The following is a 15,550-nucleotide window of genomic DNA, read 5'->3' on the forward strand; positions in this document are numbered from 1 at the left end:
GAACCAGCACATCCCGCAGTACTGCGGGTCCTGCTGGGCACACGGCAGCACCAGCGCCCTCGCAGGTACGCGGCGCCCGCCCGGCCGCGGCCCCCGGCTACGCCAGGGCCTGGGAGAGAAGGGAGGTTTAGGTTCAGCTTGCAAAGTACCTGCTATAAAGAAAGATGGGGCACATCACCCCAGCGAACAGCGAAGCAAAAATTGAGGCTGAGACCTCTGAACAAAGACTGGCTGGGGGAACTGGGGTTGTTTAGGCTGGAGAAAAGAGGCTCAGCAGAGACCCTCCTGCTGTCTACAACTACCTGAAAGGTTGTAGCAAGGTGGAGGGTTGGCCTCTTCTCCCAAGAAACAACTAACAGGACAAGAGGAAACGGCCTCAAGTTGCATGAGGATTGGCTTAGGTTGGACATGAGGAAAAATTTCTTCCTTGGAAGGGTTGCCAAGCCCTGGCCCAGGCTTCCCATGGCAGTGATGGAGTCTCCATCCCTTGGAGGGGTTTCAAAACCATGGAGACGTGGTGCTGAGGGATGTGGTTTAGGTGTGACCAGGCAGTGCCGGGTTCTTGCTTGGACTCTATGGGCTTAAATGTCTTTTCCAACCTAAATGATTCTATGATTCCATGAATACACCAGGAACAGTGGGAATTCCCAAGCTGAAGGCAAGGTTTGCCTCTGACAGAGGAAGCACTCGGAGTGAAGTGTCCCCACCCTCTCAGACTTGCGCAAGGGGGGAATCACTGTCATGGTTAAAAGGTCATTTGCAGAAGGAATGGATCATAGCTCGTGCCAAGCTGCTGTTGAGGGCCTGGTGGAAGAGCTGGGCTTTCTGGCTCTCTTCCTAGAGGCGCAGCAATGGTCACAGCAGATGCAAAAGCAGTTGTCTCCTTCCCTTTTCTGTACCTCAGCCTGCTGCGCTGCATCTACAGCAGCAAGGAGCTGCACCAGCAAGGCCTGGGCAGGAGGAAAGAGGCTGCCTCTCCTTGGCAGGGCCTGCAGGGTATTGGCTCCAAGAGCTGGCTACTGCAGCATACAGACAAACCTGGTTTTGGCAGACAGCCATCAGCCTTCTTCCTAGGAAAAGGGAAATAGGGGTTTGCTTCAGCTGGAGAAATATTCTCCCTAAGGAAATTAGGTGATGATTTGTCTGCAGAAGTAACATGCTGCAGAAGTGCTGTTGGTGCAGGAAGGCTGTAAGAGGATTAACTGAAGGTGAAATAGAGGCAGCTGCAGAAGTGGGAAGACAGCACAGGTGTGAGCAGACAGCTGGGGTCCCAGAGGATCCATCCTTGAGCAGTACAAGAACACAGACATGCATGAAACCTGCCACGATGTGCTGAAGCACTAGGATAGATACAATACAGTAGCTTCTTAATTACATAATGTTGGTTAAAACTTGCATATGTAGGCATGCAACATGTCTATTTTTTATAAATACAAAAGGTTGATTTTAAAAATCAGGAAATTTTTTATCTTCTATGAATAGTTTTAACTATTGCTTTACCATTCATTCTTTCTCTTGTTGCTGGAAGGCTGGGCTGGGATAATGCCTCTGAGTCCTGTCTAGTATAGCTGAATGTTATTAGTACTAATAGGATTAAAAGTACTACAGTGGCATCAGTCAGGGCTGTTTATGCACTGAGAGGCAGTGTTTAAATACTCATCAGGCAGCTCTGCTGCCAAGTGAGGTAGTTGTTTCTGACAAAACGAGGCCCCAGGATGGTGATGCATGTCTGGGATGGCAGCGTAACAGTGAGATACTGACATAACAGCAAGGGTGCACTTCTGGAAGCTGCTTTTTTTTTTTTTTTTTGTCTTAAGCTTGTGAAGGCTGTCTCAGAGCCAGAGACCAGGGCTGCAGAGGCTTATGACTCTCTGCATGGGTTTATGCAGAAATCTTTACTCCTGTAAAAGACACTAGTGACAGCCGGTTTTATGATGCATGTTTGAAAACTTTTCTGTCAAAGCCAGGAAATGGATCTGGAAGTTTTCAGAAGCTTGAGTTAAAAGAGGTCAAGGGCACTTCAAGGGTTTAAACAAGATCTTGCTCATCTGCATATTTTTGCTGAGTTTTTAATAGGAAAAACCTGCTAATGGTAACCCACAATAACAACTCAGCCTGTGGGTTTGAGCTGGGTCAGGCTTTGTGCCTCACTGACAGCAGAGGCTTTTCCAGCCACTGGTGCTGCTGCCTCACCAAAAGCCTGAGTTAAAGCCTCACCAAAGGAGAGAGAGTCTTAACACTAGTTGTGGTGTGTAGCCACTCGCCTATTCCACTAACAAACCCCAATTTCTTGTCCTTGCAGATCGAATCAACATAAAGAGGAAAGGTGCATGGCCTTCTGCCTACCTCTCTGTTCAGAATGTGATTGACTGTGCTGATGCTGGATCCTGTGAAGGTGGAGACCACTCTGGTGTTTGGATGTATGCCCATGACCATGGCATTCCAGATGAGACCTGCAACAACTACCAAGCTAAGGATCAAAGTATGATGTCTATTTGCTTTGCTGTAAGGCTTCATCCCAGTTTTAGCAGATCTTAATATTATAAAAAGAGATCATTGATTAGGTTTTCAGTGTACTGGTTCCTGCCTTTCAGTGTAGTACCAGCTGTCTGAGTGACAGAATGGGCTTTCTTTGCAGGCCTGTGGGTGCCTTTTCACTCTAGCCAGACACCATAGCAGTAAATCATGCCCAAACAAGTTTGCACAGCTGAACGGTTCTAACTTTATCTCTGAAGTCTGTGACACACAATCTCTAATATACTGAAATGATACTTACAAGTGTCACCTTGGGTTGAACAAAGGAGATGTGTAACCTCTGTGTGGTCATGTTTCAGATGTGCTTCTCTATAAATACAGAAACTATTCCAGTCATACATTTTGTCAAAGCAGTTATGCCCATGAAGTAAAGAACAGTAACTAGTGATTGTAGGAACTTGAAATGTGGTTTCCAGAGAAATTTAGTTCACCAGACTATGTATTAATAGTTATTCCAGTATCTACCTCAAATTAGTGAAGAAGAAAAAGCTTAGTGTCATATTGTTAATTCACCTGAAGAAAAAACATTCTCTTGTAGTGATAAATCTTGCTTTCATTTTGTAGAGTGTAAGAAGTTTAACCAGTGTGGAACTTGTGTCACTTTTGGAGAATGCCATGTGATAAAGAACTACACTCTCTGGAAAGTTGCTGACTACGGGTCTGTCAGTGGAAGAGAAAAAATGATGGCAGAAATCTATACTAATGGACCAATTAGGTAAAAAAAAAAAGTATCTTGAATGGTAAAAAAGAAAATGTGTATCTGCTAGTAATACTGGGATTGTGGTATGTGAAACTCAGGGCCAATAACTGAAGTGTACTTCACCACCCTAGCCTATGTTAGCAGCTCTGCACTGGTGTGCAGACTTTAGCTTGTTTGTAGATAAATTGAGCTTTGAAGTCAAAATGTAAGAAAACCAACTGGTTTTTAGCCAGGCCTCTGGCCAGTTCCCCTTGTATAAAAACCCCATGTTTCTCCTGTTTTACTACAGCTGTGGCATAATGGCTACTGAGAAGTTGGATGCTTACATGGGAGGACTCTACACAGAGTACAACCCCTCCCCTGTGGTGAATCACATTGTATCCGTGGCTGGCTGGGGTGTGGAGAACGGAACAGAATACTGGATTGTGCGGAACTCCTGGGGGGAGCCCTGGGTAAGGAAACACAGGAACAAACAGGCCTGCAGGATGACATGAGAGGCAGGGTGCAGTTTTTCACTTGCAGACAGGAGGCTTCAAAGCTAGCCTGTGGCTAGGAAAAGTGAAACTACTTTGAACTAGACTAGCAGTTAAATCGAACCTTAACTAAGCTGAAGACAAGGTTATTCAGACAGTTACCTGAGTAATCCCAAATGCTGCCCCCTTCCATGGACATGCAGCTCATGTTTTGGGCAAGTGTAAGTTACTGTTAGCTGTAGGCAGAAACTAAGTCATGGACCTGGCATAGATGAGGGGGGATGTCAGTTTCCCCAGAGCACACTGCTGCTTTAAGCAAGGCTGCCCTATGAAACCAGTGTACACTCTTCAGACAGTTTATAAACCAATCTAGGAGTTCACTCAGGATGAAGTGTAACATTTTCTAGTTATTTTTCCAATTCATTTAATTCTTTACAGGGTGAAAGAGGGTGGCTGAGAATTGTGACAAGTGCATATAAAGGTGGAAAAGGAGCAGACTACAATCTTGCTATTGAAGAGGACTGTGCATATGGAGATGTTGTACTGCCTTGATTCTACAGTGTGTGTCTCTCTGTTTAGGAACTACCTGGGAGGCTTCCCAGCACAACCTCTTTCTGTTTAGTAGTCTAAAACTCTCACAGTTCAGCACCATCAGGCAGTTCTGCAAAATTAGCCCAGAAAGCAACACACAATGTCTTCAAAGTAGAAATCAACAAAGAGCTGCCTTTAGATTATTTACAACTTTAAAAAAGTAATCTACCCATGAAAATTATCTGCCTTGATGCATGGTATTTAAACCATACTGACTTAATCACAGAAACTGTATATGTAAATCTCTATATTTTTTAAATACAAATTATGTAGACATACTGGGAAGAAAACTACACTCAATATTTGGGTCTAGACATTATATTAAAATTTTTAATGGTACTGAGCAATTACCATTTTTACAATGGTGCAGATGGAAAAACAAGGCTAAATTTGGATGTGATATACTCAAAAACTAAATGCCCTGTTGTTTCCTTGGCCTCTGGTGCAAGTGTTGTTGGAAGTCTTATGTAACACAGTTGCTTTTATCCAACTTAAATAATGTAACAGGAATTGCTTTGATCAAAAGACAAAGTCTAAATGCTGCTTATTTAGTCTTGTCTTTGCTCCAGTCCTTTGCTTTAATATGTGATTGGCTGTGCAAAGGAAAGTATAAATTGGCACAACCCTGAACTCTTCACTAATTTGAAGGAAGCAAATTCTGCTCCTTAAAGCTAACTGGCTAATCAGTACCCTATCAAGTGTTACTAACTGACATTAATTGCATTTAATAAATGAACTTTTATATGACTATGTGTGTATTGTAAGAGCTTATTAATAGATGTTTTCAGTCATCATCTATTGTTGTACCCAGCAAGGAGTGTCCTATGATAAGAGCAGTCACCCAAAGCTTACCCCAGCTGGTGCTGCTTTTGCTGGCCTTTTTCTTCTTAAAGGGTTGGTTGAGAACAGTCTATACAGCAACTACACTGCTCCAAGTAACAAGTAAAGTTAAACTACCTTTACCTACACTGGAGGTTAAGATACAAGCTACAAGGAAGCATCCAACTTCAAGGATGAGAAGAGACATTCAGATGTTGTAGAATACCACTTTTAAATGCTAATCCCCAAAACCTACCATACATCAAACTAACTTGTGAATTACACTTCACTCATATTCTAGTAGTCTAAGAAACTCAACAGACTAACTTTTCTTCTTGGGGGCCTAACTTTGGCTTCCTACATACAAGAATCATACTCTAATCATTAAGAGGTGAATGAGAGACACTAATACTCATTTAAAACCAGGCAAAAGAAAATTCCACCTCTTTGCTTAGCAAAATGACTCCATAGTACCAACAAGGATTAATTCTGCCAACCTGCAGCACCTGCTGTAACTCAAGTTCCAGGGCAGTATGACATGAGCATGGAAGTTTTAACTAGTTAAAAGTCATCTGGATGGGTAAGACCCTCTAAAGAGCCTGTTTAGAGGAAGCAATACCAAGCTTGAACACCCAAGAAAACAGAAGCACACCCTGTTTAAACAGCTGGCACGTTTGCAATGGACACAGGAACAAACTGCTCTTGATTATCACTAAATGATAGAATGCTACATCCTAAAATGAAGATCTATAGTGCAGATTGTTTCTGTAGAGCCTAAAAAAGCCAAGCTTGTATGCTAATTCTACTTAAAATATGAAAAATAGGTCTCATGCAAGTTGAAATGGTGTGTTAGCTGGAATGTTAGTACATCTAAGATGGGCAAATTAGTTCAGAACAGCTTCTGCAGAAGCAAGTTTTGCCATTCTCAGGTTGATAAGTGTTACTGTGGGAAGCCCAGTCACTGTGGAGTATGTATGTGAGGGACTGGCTGAGGAAAGGGAAGATGCACTCCTTACAATAACAACAACCATCTATACAACTGGTTGCTGTCTCAAGAATTATCATGGCAGCTTAACGTTCTGCCCATGTACAAATTGCTGACAGAACTTACATCTAGTTGGATTTAACATGTCAGTGCCTTTTAGAAAGCAGGTTCTTCAGAAAACAGATGGGCTCAGGAAAGCACAATGGGCTTTTCAATACCCTTCACTTTTTAAACAAACAAAAAGAGAAATCCATACCAAAGAACAGAAAGAAAGAGTAGCCTTAATGAAACTTTGAAAGTCATCTCTGGAAAAGAAAAAACACTTTATTTAAAGGTAAATTATAATCTTGGGTGTATCCTCCACTCTTTGGCATCAACCATGATAGAGTAGAGGTAAGTATAAAAACCAAGCAGTAACGAAATTTCTGCACACATTCATGGTTTTGGACAGCAGCAGAGTTCTGACATGGTAATGAAACTTACCAGTAACATCTGATGCATCTATTTAACAAAAAATAGATTCTGAAGGATAATACACTCACATAGGATTCATCTATTAATACAAAATTAACTTTGGTTGTTGCAACTCCACTTGTGTTACACAAAACAGTTGTTTTTATTTATAGCAGTAAAGATGTAGGCTATTTAAAATTCTAGTATAACGCAAAGGTGAGAAAGAGGCAGTGTGGCTTCTCTGCAGCACAGAGCTAATCACACAAATTCCTTTGTTTAAACTCACAACATCAAACCCTAGAGCATTCAAGATCTTGTCTTCAGAGAACTACCTGCAAAGCGCTTTGTAGGAACTACCTTCCCCATTCTTCAGGTTTGGTGCATTATACAAAAAATCAGTAACACATTCTGCATGTAACCAGAACAACATTCTCTGACAAATCCATTTCTCCCCTCTGTCCCCTTCAGCATATTCAGATTTATACTGATCTGTGTAACAAGAGAAAATCCTTCAGTGCTATTCCATTTTCCAAAGTACATCAAAAGTCCTCTGATATGAAGCTCAAGGTCACCATGCATGTCAGTCAAATGCCCTTCAGCCCTTTCTTCCTTGTTTTGGTTTTGTTGGGGTGGTTTTTGCTGCCGTGTTGCCCAGTTATAGAACCTTACTGTCTGGAGAGTATGGCAAAGTTGTGATCATGTGCTCTGCATTCTTGACATCTTCCACCACTTAGTTCATCATAATAAAGTTAGATTTGCAATGAGCTTAAAAGAAAAAAAAAATTTACTCTGATTTATCTGTTTGCATGTGGATTTCTGCATTATGTAAACAATTAGGACTTTAGGGTCTGGACAGACGTTTCTCTTTTAGGATAGGAGTGTATTATGGCAGCCTACTTTCCTTCCTATCCTTTCTTTACTACAGTACTAGTTCTCAAAAAGCAGCATTTGTCTCAAATTCCTCACTACTAGCCAGGGATTCTTGATTGAAGGAAAATTGCTAAACACAGGGCCCTAAAAGGGAAGTTATGGGTGAAAATATTTGGCAGCATTCCTATTTTTAGCAATCCTCCTCCTAAACATTATTTTCAAGTTGTAACAAATACAAATGGAAGCATGTGTGCAAGGAATAAATATGACTTACCTATAAACTCAGTGACAGGATCATGTTCACCTTCTGTTTTAATAGTACCTGCAATACTCTCATTCTCCAAGATGGGAAGAAAAAGCTGTACGAAGTCAGAGGTATATGGAGGAGCAATCACATCGAGCACCTGAAACAGCAGGCAACAGATTACTCTAGTGGCTAGAGATAGTAGGGACAATGTTTAATTCACAATACCAGTCTTGAAAGGATACAAGTAATTGCACTTAAGACCTCTTGTTCACCATATAAATAATTAATCATCTATTTTGGTATCTAGTCAGTAGGACTAAGTCAAATCGTAATGAATACTGGTATTATACACATTGCTCAGAATCTGACCTCCTATCCTGAAATACTTCTGAACCTGAGGCAAGCTGATTCAATATCCAAACACATAAAACTGATGTTACAGTTTCTTTCTGTAGGTGAGTAAACACAATGTTTGGTGCTGACCTCTGTAACAAAGTATCTGATGAGAGAAATGTCTGTATCTAGCTTCTCCAGGCACTTGCGGATGTAGCTGACGACAGGCAGGACGTACCCTCGGCTCAGCAAGTGCACCATCCTATCCAGCAGAGTCTTCTTCAGCTCCAGCTGATGGCACGGGGAGAGAGGAACCAACAGATTAGAACTCCCTCTCAAAAGTGTGCAGCTTTTATTGCTCATTCTTACTGATTCAATATCTGCTATGTTAGATTTTAAGCATGCCCATATTCCAAAGTTAAACTCTTAAAACTGCTGTGACAGCAAAAGCTACTACCTTGAATAAGTGCAACCAATATCAAGGAACACAAATACTGAATCCTCAGAGAATCACCTGCTCCATGACATCAAGCTGTGAATGCTCTGTTTCAAAGAGCTTGACAAGAAGTTGTAGAACTTGGGGATGAAGCAGCTGATGGCATGTGCTGATCTGCAAACAAGACAGGAAAGTTAGATCCTCAGAACTTCCATTCAAAAACCAAACACAGCTGTCTTTATTAGACAAGTTTACTCTGATGTTCAGTGCCAGATAAAATTTTTAGAAAAGTATTCCACTATTTCTTTCTTTGATGCCTAAGTTTTCCTAGTGTAAATAATGCTGAGCTGACAAAACCAAATAATTAACTCTGAATAGAAAGAGATTCATCCCTGCATATTCACTGACTGACTGCAAACAACAGGCATTCAGTGCACTGGATGTGCTTCCAGTTACAAGCACGAAAACTGTTCTTATCCTCCAGCAAGCTTCTACATACAACTTTTACCTCATCCAATAATGCCAGGTGAACTGGAGTGTGATCAGTCTGCAGCTGGAAGTACCGTGGTTCTGACACCGTCCAGTCAACCCACTTTAACACACCCATTGCTACCACTGGGAACCTACACAACAGGAACATTAAAAAAAACAGTGCCAACCAAAACCTCCAAACGCTGAACAAAAACTCCCACTAAATTTAAACAAAACACATCTTTCAGTATATTCTAATGGCTGCTAGAGTTTCAGTTTAAGTTACAGCAGAATTCATAACGTTCAGCAAGTTTTGCTTGAAAAGCTGGCAGCAGATTGAGTAGTTTTCATCAAGAAAGGAGAAGGAAGAAAAAAACCAGAGAGATATGCTGGAAGAATAATTCTTTCTACAAAGACACTCCCTACTCAGCACAAAATGCAAAAAATAGGCAAAAAAAAAAAAATCATGTACACTCCAAATTTGTTCCAGTTAATTCAATATTTGCTACTTCATACATTGGAAAGGAGAAAAAAAAAGGACACACCTATTGCTAGGAAGGCTTTTAAGGAGACAAAGTAAAACTGTCATCTTTTTCCAGTGGCAGAGAAAAGCATGTTTTGTGTGTCACAAGGACGACAAGTTGGCACTGAAAGCCAGAATTTACATCCTCTTGAGAGAGACTGCAGAGAGTCAGATGTACAGTTCTGAAAGCGACTTCAGACCACACCTTCATGTATTCTAAAATAATGTTCTCACAGAGCAGCCCACAAAGGCATTCCCCTTTAGCAATGCTGCCTCTCCTAAGTAATACTTTCCTTCCAACAACTGAAGCTTGGGACCAGCCTCTGCTCACCTGATACACTGATAGAGAGTGCTCAGTTCTGCAACCAGCTCTGATGCTCCTTTGTTCTCATTGCAACACAGATTGTGAACAGTTTCAATGGCTTTTGAAGTTGACTTGAGTTCATCCTTGTTTATGCTGACTCTTTTGTTCTGAAAAATTGCAAAGTTGGAATGCAAAAGGTGTGAATATACTGGATGTCTTTGGTTATTTTAGGAAAGGAATTGCAACCCACAGTAAGTGTAAGATTACATCATGTTTCTGCAAATGTAGACTCAAATGCAAGTTTTAGAAGAACTAATTATAAATGAGCTGAAGTACAAGGATGTTTGCTTTTTGTAATTCCCTACAAATTATTTTATTGGCTTCACAGAATTGAATTCCTCTTTCTCTGAAAAAGGACACATGATTCTAGTTGCACAGAACTGCTGCTGATAACCTTTGGAGGGAGGTGGAGGAAGACAGCAAAAATACTCAGTGCACTCTGACTTTTATAGTACTATTCCATCAACAAGTTCAACATTTTTAGTCATTTCAGCTGAAGCCAGAAACATTTCAAATTAAAATAAATAAATCAAGCTGAACACATTATTTCAAACTGAACAACTGCCCATGCACTTTCTCCAGCACAGTAAGGCCACTGTAGGTAAAAATAATGTTATTAACAGAACTGAACATTACCTTTTTCCACATCTCTACTACACTGGCTGCATATGCCAGTATGTGAATAAATTTATGCTTGTGGTCCTGGTTGATCTTAGCACCTGGCTTAAACAATGACTGCATGAAGAGGTCCAGAAAGGCAGGTACTCTAATCTATAAAGAAAAGGAATGGTTTATTAGAGCCTGAGAATTATGAGAGGGGACTAAAAATACAGCTTGGATAGACTTTGCATAGAATGAGATATAACACAGTGGCCTTTGGGAGTAGGTTAGAGAGTTTTTAGAAGAGTCCCAAAATTTTAGAAGTTGAAAAGAAAGAAGAATGAGGGGGAGGAGGGGGGAAAGAGGGAGAAAACAGAGGTACAGACTATACTGCTAAAGTATCTAAGTGCCACCATTTGTTGCCAGAACCCACATTAGAACAGGGCAGTGAGAAACATGTGCAAAGGGCAATGTGCCCTTTAGGCCTGTTTATTACAAATTGCTAAATATCAGGTGGGATTTTTTAAGATTACTTTTTATTAAAAGTAGTTAATTAATTCTTTGCCATCTTTATTTCCTATTAAGAGTTCTTTAATTTAAGTAAAAAGGCAACTTGAGCTGATTAAAAAAATAAGAAGCTAACACCAAATTGAATACAAGTAGCAGTTTCACATGTAGGCATTACTTAAAATTATAGAGGGACGACTTTGAGTGCTAACTTCTACTTTATGTCAATACAACACTTAGCACTACAAGAGCTCAGATTTCTGAGTGCTCCTTTAACAGAATTAAGTTTTGGAGGTTATAAAGAGATAACTACTAACCAGTTCTACTGGAGGTGGGTCCATGCTTGTAAACATTTTGAACAGGACAGTGATATCGGCTGGGTTCAGAGCTCCTTTGGACAACATGGCACCCAGGGCCTGACACGCTCGAGGATAGGAGGCTGCAGTACCCAGTGCTAAAGTGATCTGACTGGCATCGTGGCCCCTGGGTGAAAAGCAAACATACACAGGAACATAATTCCTCAGTTTGGACATTGTAGCTTCATCTCCACTGAGTCAACAGGGCACATGCTATGGAATATAATGCCTTAGGGCAGAACCCCTTATCCTGAGCAATTACAGAAACGGGCCTGTATTTTCCCTTGTTTATTTCTAAAATGTTGGTAGAATAATAAAAATATGTAATTTTTTGACCGACAGAAACTTCTGTCCTTTGCTATTCTGCCTTCAGGTCTCCCAGTACAGAACACAGAACTTTCCTGTTGTTCTGTGAATTAAAGATTGCTACAAGAACTGCTCTGTGGGAGCTAAGTCTCCTCCTTCTGGTAAACGATAATGAAGAATGAGCAAAAACCAGCAGTCCACAAATTCCTCTGAGCTACATTTGACGGATAACACAACTCCCACTTACTTCTCGTGAGCATAGCGCTGAACCTCCTGAGCAATCCGTCTGACAGCCGACCCCCCTTGCTCCTCCTGAGCCAACATGGACATCATAGACTGAGCAAAAAGGTACGTGTGTTCCCCGTGGCACACCATCTTCTGTAAGAGCAGACAGCAAAAGGTCTTACCACTCAACGAGAAACAGGCGGGTAAGTTTCTGTGATTACACTGCCCTAACAGCAAAGATTTCACTGAAATCTACCAACCACAAGAAAACCAAGAACCCAAGAGCCAAGAAGAAAGCACAGAGAAGCACAGTATCACTATGCATTGATGTTGTGCAAGAAGAAATGGCTAAATTGAGAACTTAGTTTGTCATGGTGCTATTTCACCACACACAACATATGCTGGGTTGATTCAGATGGCAACTTTCACACCAATGTAGATGATGAAAAAATTGTTTTGATTTGCAGGGGACTGACTAGACTGATCTGTAGACCTTGCATTAAATGCTAACAACAGTTTTACCTTCACCTGTTTATAATTCTTGGCCTTGGAAACATCAAGAAGCATAATTTTATTTTTTTTTTAAATGCAGATATACCTTCTCTTCACAGGATTTTCTAAGACTTGATGTCAAGATTCTCTACAATCTTGTAATGATTTCTATATCCTAACCAGAGAGGAAAACATTTTCTTTCCACATTTAAATTGAACAAAACCAACCAAAACAAACAAACCTAAAAGCAAAACTTACAGCAAACTCAGGGAGGTTTTTTTCAAGGTTTTCTTCTCCTCCATCTAAAATCGTTGCCAGAGACGTACGCAGGACTCTAGAAAATACTTCGAGCTGCTGACATGCTGTTGAAACACTGGTTATTTCCCCTTGATATCCAGCGTCAGATATAAGCTGTACAAACAAAAACATCACAGAAAAACTGTATTATTTACCTTACATTATTTGTATTTCAGATATCCTAACAAGTCTAGAGGAACACACAGAACATAAGATTAGTCTGCATGCACTTACTTGAATTCACATTCACCTTTTAAAAAGACTACAGAAAGGGAGACCAATAAAGTTGCAGTAAAACCAAAGTAAAAAAACCCCATAAAGATACAAAAATATTTCAGAGCCCAGCAAAATACAACATTCTTTCCCTGTCACAGAAACATACAAAACTGACTGAAATATTCCACAGCACCAGAAATCCAGAATTTTCAAACACAGATTAAAGGACCTCCCCTACTCTCCCCTCCAAAAAAGAACCAACAAACCCCTCAAAAACTGGGAAATGACACTTCCTACTTGCAGCCTGTAGCACAATTCCTCCCACCAACGTGTACATGTACTGGTCTGACATTTGAATAACCAGTATTAGTAGGAGTACATAAAGTACAGGAAAGACCACAGCCAATATTTAATGCCAGAACAATTAGCCCTTTATGGGCATCCTCATTTACTAGACTTGAGTACACTACCTTCACAGTAAAATTAAGCATTAAACAGTCAGGATGGGCTTCTGCCAACTTGTAAAAGAGATCTCTCCATGTAGTATGTGCTATCATTTGCTCAAGCCAGGCTGGAGTCTGAAAAAGATTAGAGCAACAGAGAGAAATGTAGGAATATCTGTTTGTCAGGATCATTAAAAGTAAGCCTTTTACCTCTCAGGAGTCCTGCGAGTTGTTATATAGAACTTTATTTCAAAGAAGGATGCATTCAAATTCTCTGTGTTTGCTAAGCCTCGGAGGACTCCAGTGAGACAACTGGTTTTCTCAAACCAGATGTTTCTTAACCAAAGAGCTTTGAAGATGCAATTTCCCTTCCCCCACCATCTACTACTCCATCAGATGAAGGCATCTATGTAGGATCCACTCGTGTAGAGATAGCAACACGGATTCCATGCACACCTCTCCTTCCTCTGTAAAGATGGAATCTGCTTTCCGAGGGTCAAAATGCTTGATAAGTAAGCTCTTTAAATGGTTTTCTACAGTCTCCTGAACTTGCAATGGCTCAACACCTGTGTAGAGGGAACAAAAAACTTGGCAGATGCAATCCAATCAAACACAGCAGCAACATCTTAAATTTTCCAATGAGAACAGAAACTACTTAGAAATCTATCAACACAGAGAAGATGAGAGGAGAGCCATCAGTTCTACTATCAAGCCACACCAATACAGATTTACAGATCCTTCATCTTTTTCCCTAAATGCAGACTGTCCAGGATCACAGGCAGGCCACACTTTTTCCTTCTCTTCATCAGTTATGCAAACAGCAATGCCAGTCATCTCACAAGACTGTCATTGGGCCTGACACCAAAATACACATATCTTAAGCACAAAAGAGATTACCAGGGGTGACGCTCAAACCCTCCTTACTACAGGCTAAAGTTCAACATTTTAATACACTTGCTATCAATAGCTTTGATAGTATACTAGAAGCATACTATAGGAAGTAGTAATAAGTACTTCTACACTTTTGAGATCAGAGTATAATAGTTCTGGTAACCTGTAAACAAAAGGTATACCAGCTAAGAGACAAAGATAACACAAGACAATGCTGAACATGTCTTGCAAGAGGCTGGGGAAGACTTCATGAGCACATCATAACACATCAGTATGAAAATCTCCCTTCTAACCACTGGTCCACTGAAAGAGAATAGTAACTAGTATTAAGGGAAGTGGTTTCTACAATATTAATTACATACTACTATTAAAAAAACATCAAATACTGCTAACACCATGCACATGGCACTACTCTTGCACTTGTGCATAAAGACAAAAAGGAACTATAGTTCGGCAGTTGCTTCAATCATATTACTCTTGATAATACAGCTCGTGAGCACTGCAAAATGTTAATCAACAGATTACCTCACTTGTTATCCAAGCAGAATAAATTATTATAAAGAATTTAGGATACACACAGGATGACAACTTTATGATGATCCACACAAGATCCAAACATACGCATAGAGAATGACAACTTTACGATGAAACACTTACTGAGTATGATCAAATTTGCCACCGATTCAGCTATTTCTGACAAAACAAACACTACAGACCCAAATTATACTGTATTAGTTATCATACCTGTTTGAATGAGCCACTCTGCCAGCAAATTTACAGTCTGTGCTACAGCTGTGTAGTTTTCAGAGAGGAGCTGGATAACATTCTCTGGAGAACCTCCTGCTTGGAAATACCTGATGAAGGGATTGGAAAGGAACTATTTGCCAGTTGTATTGTAAATGATAGCATCACTTATACATTTTCACATATAACTCTATAAAAAGTGTCAACACTGCACCTGTAACACACATAAGGTTACACTCACCTCTTCAAGGTGTTAAATATAGACGGCTCCATTATATAATCTGGAGTTGAAAATTTCTTCAGGCATTCTTGCTGGACTTCGGCATCATCTTCTCCCTCCCCATCCTCATCGTCTTGCTATTCACAACCACAGTCAGGTCAGCCATCTCCCTCGCCCTGTTTTCCCCCAATGCTCCCATATTTACGCTAGTTTTGTCCCCAGAAACTCACACACCTCGGTTCACCACAGCAAGCGGCCTGTTCCCCGGACAAATACGGCTTCTCAACGGCGAAGGTGCAAAACCAAGCACCGCCTGGCAGCTGTTTTCCTCCTTTTCACCTCCTCCAGCCCCAGGCCCCACCCCAGGGCAGCCATCCCTCCCGCCTTTACACCCGGCGCCTTCTGCCTGGGCTCGGAGCGGCAGACGCGGCTCCGGGAGTCAGAGGCCCGGG

General features: G+C 40.9%; 2 protein-coding genes across 2 annotated transcripts; one reads left to right on the forward strand and one right to left on the reverse strand.

Annotated features, from left to right (window-relative positions):
* Window positions 1–7: 7 nt before the first annotated feature.
* CTSZ (cathepsin Z) lies at window positions 8–4,409 on the forward strand (the record flags this gene model as incomplete). The annotated part of the gene is made up of 5 exons (XM_008949705.1): window positions 8–65; window positions 2,303–2,482; window positions 3,100–3,250; window positions 3,525–3,687; window positions 4,147–4,409. Coding segments are annotated over 5 exons (666 nt in total), but the record flags the coding sequence as incomplete, so codon positions are not given.
* A 2,620-nt stretch (window positions 4,410–7,029) lies between these two features.
* NELFCD (negative elongation factor complex member C/D) lies at window positions 7,030–15,235 on the reverse strand (the record flags this gene model as incomplete). The annotated part of the gene is made up of 14 exons (XM_008949716.1): window positions 7,030–7,321; window positions 7,701–7,830; window positions 8,157–8,297; window positions 8,521–8,616; window positions 8,951–9,065; window positions 9,768–9,907; window positions 10,437–10,571; window positions 11,225–11,390; window positions 11,817–11,947; window positions 12,546–12,698; window positions 13,271–13,378; window positions 13,700–13,809; window positions 14,879–14,988; window positions 15,120–15,235. Coding segments are annotated over 14 exons (1,686 nt in total), but the record flags the coding sequence as incomplete, so codon positions are not given.
* Window positions 15,236–15,550: the final 315 nt, after the last annotated feature.

Source organism: Merops nubicus, unplaced genomic scaffold (assembly GCF_000691845.1).
Source record: "Merops nubicus isolate BGI_N331 unplaced genomic scaffold, ASM69184v1 scaffold30920, whole genome shotgun sequence".
In the NCBI taxonomy this organism is placed as follows: Eukaryota; Metazoa; Chordata; class Aves; order Coraciiformes; family Meropidae; genus Merops; species Merops nubicus.